General features: G+C 43.0%; 1 protein-coding gene across 1 annotated transcript; it reads left to right on the top strand.

Moving 5' to 3' along the window:
* The first annotated feature begins 1103 nt into the window (after window positions 1-1103).
* On the top strand, window positions 1104-1997 carry LOC127080590 (uncharacterized). Its single transcript, XM_051020905.1, has one exon. It carries the CDS (start codon window positions 1104-1106, stop codon window positions 1995-1997), a length of 894 nt encoding a protein of 297 aa, XP_050876862.1.
* Window positions 1998-4162: the final 2165 nt, after the last annotated feature.

Below are 4162 nucleotides of genomic sequence, written 5' to 3'. Positions count from 1 at the left end.
GATCGATCCTGTGAGTGACCAAATTTAGAAATTTAGAAGATCAGCGGTTGTTTACCATTTTTCAAGGTAAACAAATTGGCACGCCCAGTGGGACTAGTGCTAACTTTTTGTTTGATTCCTAAGGTTGGTTTGAGAAAAGAATCGTTGTATGCTTTTAAGAAGTGGTAAAATAGCCATAAACGATGAACGACGAACAGGGAGAGAATCACAGACGGGGATTGCGAATATGAATCCGCCAGAAACTCAGAGTTCTCAAAGCCCATCAACTAGAAGCATAGTGCCTCCTTCTTCTTCAAATGGGGGCAAATACGGGTACGACACATGCGTCCGAAATAGTTTCGTCTATGGTGAGTTCGATGGCTACGCATTCGATCTCCCACTCTGAACCAATTCTGACTTGTGTTGGACCTAGGGGACCTCCCCACACTCTGACACCGATTAGGGACATTCCAAATAGGCCGTTGGTACCCCCTGGTTTTTCAATACCATTTAGTGGTCGAGAATAGCCATATGGAATGCCAACTTCAATGATGGCCAATCTATAAAATGTGGGTTCTACTTTTTCGGAACCAACGACTAACATGAATTCACCAATACAAGGGTCCGGGATAAACGTGGGTCGAACTAATCAGGCGTTAGGTTTAAGACACCCAGTACAACTACCCACTCTTACCAACAATTCTGCGGCGGCATGGAGGCAGCAGATGGACGAAAGCAATCATGAAATGGTTCAGATGTTAACTCAAACTTTGGCCACTGTGTTAAATCCTTTGATTAAGAATACAACTCAGTCGAATCAACAGATGACAGCACAAGTGGCTTGAATGTCTGAGTTTCTTGGTATACCTCAGCACCAGCATCCCTCGCCCAGGGATTAGGTAAGAGAGAATCAAGAGCCCACGCTTGAGGAGGACCTCACCATTAGCCAGGTTCCACAAAATCAAGGGGGAATAGTAGTACCTCTTAGGATCGAACCACATGTGCACATGGAACCAAGGGTGTTAATGGTAAATAGGAATCAAAATGTCGAGGATATCATACGGCAAGTTTGACATGATAATGTGGCAGCAGATAATAATCTAGCAGCCATAGTCGAAAGAATTATGGTTCGAAATGGGGTAAATTTTGGTCTCAGAAGACCAAATTATACATCGCCTTTGGCAGAATATGTCTTACATACATATGCGCCTCTAAGGACCAAAATCCCCAAATTCACCAAGTTTGTCGGGGATACTACTGGGTCTACTGTCGAACACGTGGCGAGATATCTAATTGAAGCTGGAGATATGTCAAATAACGAAAATCTTCGGATGAAATTTTTTCCATGTTCTCTTACCAAGAATGCTTTTACATGGTTCACAACTTTGCCCCAGAATTCGATCCATTCATGGAACCAGCTAGAAAGAATGTTCCATGAACAGTTCTACATGGGGAAAACGAAGATAAGTTTGAAAGAGTTGGCTAGTGTCAAACGAAAATTCACTGAGCCAATTGACGAATATCTAAATAGATTTCGACTACTTAAAGCCAAGTGTTTTACGCAAGTGCCAAAACATGAGTTGGTCGAAATGGCCGCTGGGGGTCTTGATTACTCGATTAGAAAGAAGTTGGATACTCAATACCTAAGGGATATGACCCAGTTGGATGATAGAGTTCGACAGGTAGAATGTTTAAAAGAAGAAAAGGCTAGAACAAACAAAGGTAAAAGGGTAGCCTATGTCGATTTTAGGAAAGATCATGAAGATTCAAGCCTTGAAGTTCCAGACTTCGATGATACTGAGATCGATCCTGCTGAGTTGGCACAGAGGCCACCATATGCGTGCAAAGTTTTGGCCCCTTCGAACGGGAGAAACCCTGTCGAACCTGAAAAGAATGACAAGTTTCCTAAGAAAACATATACTTTCGACGTGACGAAATGTGACGAAATTTGTGACCTACTGGTTAAAGATGGTCAAATGATAGTACCTCCGGGTGCTAAATTACCTCCTTTAGAATAAAGAAAGAAACGAGGGTTTTGTAAATACCATAGTTTTTTGGGTCATAAAACGTCTCAATGTTTTCTTTTCAGGGATCTGGTGCAGAATGCAATCCAGAAGGGAAGACTAAAGTTTGGCGATAAGCCACTGAGCCAGATGAAAATCGACTCCAATCCTTTGTAAATTGCTAAAGCTCATTATACTGAGCCAGAGGAGGTGATTTTCATTGAAGCTGCTGATGATTTCTATATGACTGAAGTTACTGAAGACTTTGTCCATGAGCCTGTCATGGTTAAAATACATGAGCACTTCGAGCAGGCACCTCGTGATGGTTTGGCCTTAAGGGGTACGGAGAACATTAAGAAGGAAAATGTTAAAGCCTTAGATATCTAGGATGCTAGAAATTCAAAGTTAGTGATGGTCACTAAAGAGACCGCTGATAGTTTCATTCAGCTGAACAAGGCTACTGACGGCCTTCAGAAACAATTCCAAAAGTTGGCTATTACTGAGGAGATCCACATGGAAGTTAATATGGTGGAGGTATCTCGAGAAGTCTCAATGGAAGCCGATGATTAAGGTAAGCAAGAGGAATACAATAAGGTCGCATTTCCTCAGGAGGATGAAACATTGTCAGATTTCCTTCGAAGGTTCCAAAAGAAGAAATCGGAGGTGATATTATACCCCAGGTGCAGTGTTGTCTTCAACAAAAAGGCAGCTCGGAATCTGGAGGGGGTTAGGAGAGTGCACCACCAAAATGGCCATAAAGCCATCCACAATAATCAAGCGGGTAAGCCAAAAAGGTTCTTCGATCCAAGGAGATATCCTGATCCTAGGCGCCCTATGGTGAAGTTGAATGAAACCAAACAAGCTGGACGAAACTTCCAACCCATGACATTTAAGCCAAGCATCGAAGGGTCAGATGGGAAGTGGGTCAAGCAGACTGAGGGGAGAAAACATGGTCATGGCAAGTGGCAGAAGTTCGAGGTTGAAAGAGGTTCATTGCTGGCCTATCGCCAGGAATTCCGATCCGACAAAAGGACCGCACATGTGTCCGAAAACTATAAAGGAAAGAATCCCATGACGCAATCCCAGTGGAGAAGAGAGCAGAAAAGGCGAAAGAGAAAAGAGAAGCTAGCGAAATGGACCAGGATGAATCAAGTACCAACGTGATGGTCAAGAAAAAGGATGGCTCTAACCTCACCAAAAGAGATTCTAAGATTTCAAATAAGACGGCCGAAGAAAATCAGATAGCTGCCGAAGACGAGTTATTAACTAACAACTTCGACTCTGGTTCGGAGGATTCCTTAGATATTCTGGTCGGAGTGGTATCCGTGATGCCCAGAGAATTCGATCGGATCACCTAAGTCGGTGATAATGACAGTATCACCGAAAGGGAAATGGCCTCCTACAAACCGGTATGTTACTATATAATGAATAATGGTTGTGTCGAAGAGCAAAATTCTTTTTTCGAGCGGCCTAGTGACATCATGAAGATCCATTTAAAACCCCTTTTCATCACCGGAAAAGTCAAAAACATCCCAGTTAACAAAATACTGGTAGATTATGGAGCGATTGTGAATCTGATGCCCCGTCACATGTTGGCAAAAATTGGCAAATATGACACTGATGCCAAACCTCATAATATGGTTTTGGCCAATTATGAAGGCAAAGTAGACTCCACCCTGGAGGCTATCCAAGTTGAATTGACTGTAGGAACGGTTACTAGGTCCACAATGTTCATGATTGTGGAAACAAAGGCAAACTAAAACATGTTGATGGGAAGAGAATGGATCCATGGAGTCGTAGCAGTCTCGTCTTTGATGCACCAGAGGATTATAATTTGGCGTCCTAATGGCATTGTTAAAAATATAGAGGCGGATCAGGGATATTTCAAAACCCATATTAATTATGTCGACAGACGTCAATTCGGCAAGCACTTAGCTACTATAGCCCCTTGTGATTCAGCTGAGTTTTCATTCACCCCTGATGACAACGCCTACTGTACCTTATCGTTCCACCCCCACTATGGTTTCTGGTGGGACATAGTGGTAGTAGGCGAAGACAACTTCGGATATTTAGGAGTAGCCGGAATTGACCCCACAGGATGGGGAAGTGAATTCAGTGATGATGACTGAGTTCGTAGCATTAAAGAGGATTTCGGCCTACATAGCCGAAAACAAACAGCA

This window comes from Lathyrus oleraceus, chromosome 5 (assembly GCF_024323335.1).
Source record: "Lathyrus oleraceus cultivar Zhongwan6 chromosome 5, CAAS_Psat_ZW6_1.0, whole genome shotgun sequence".
NCBI classification, from domain to species: domain Eukaryota; kingdom Viridiplantae; phylum Streptophyta; class Magnoliopsida; order Fabales; family Fabaceae; genus Lathyrus; species Lathyrus oleraceus.
Note: the sequence above shows the minus strand (reverse complement) of the source record. Positions and strands in the feature narration are given on the sequence as shown.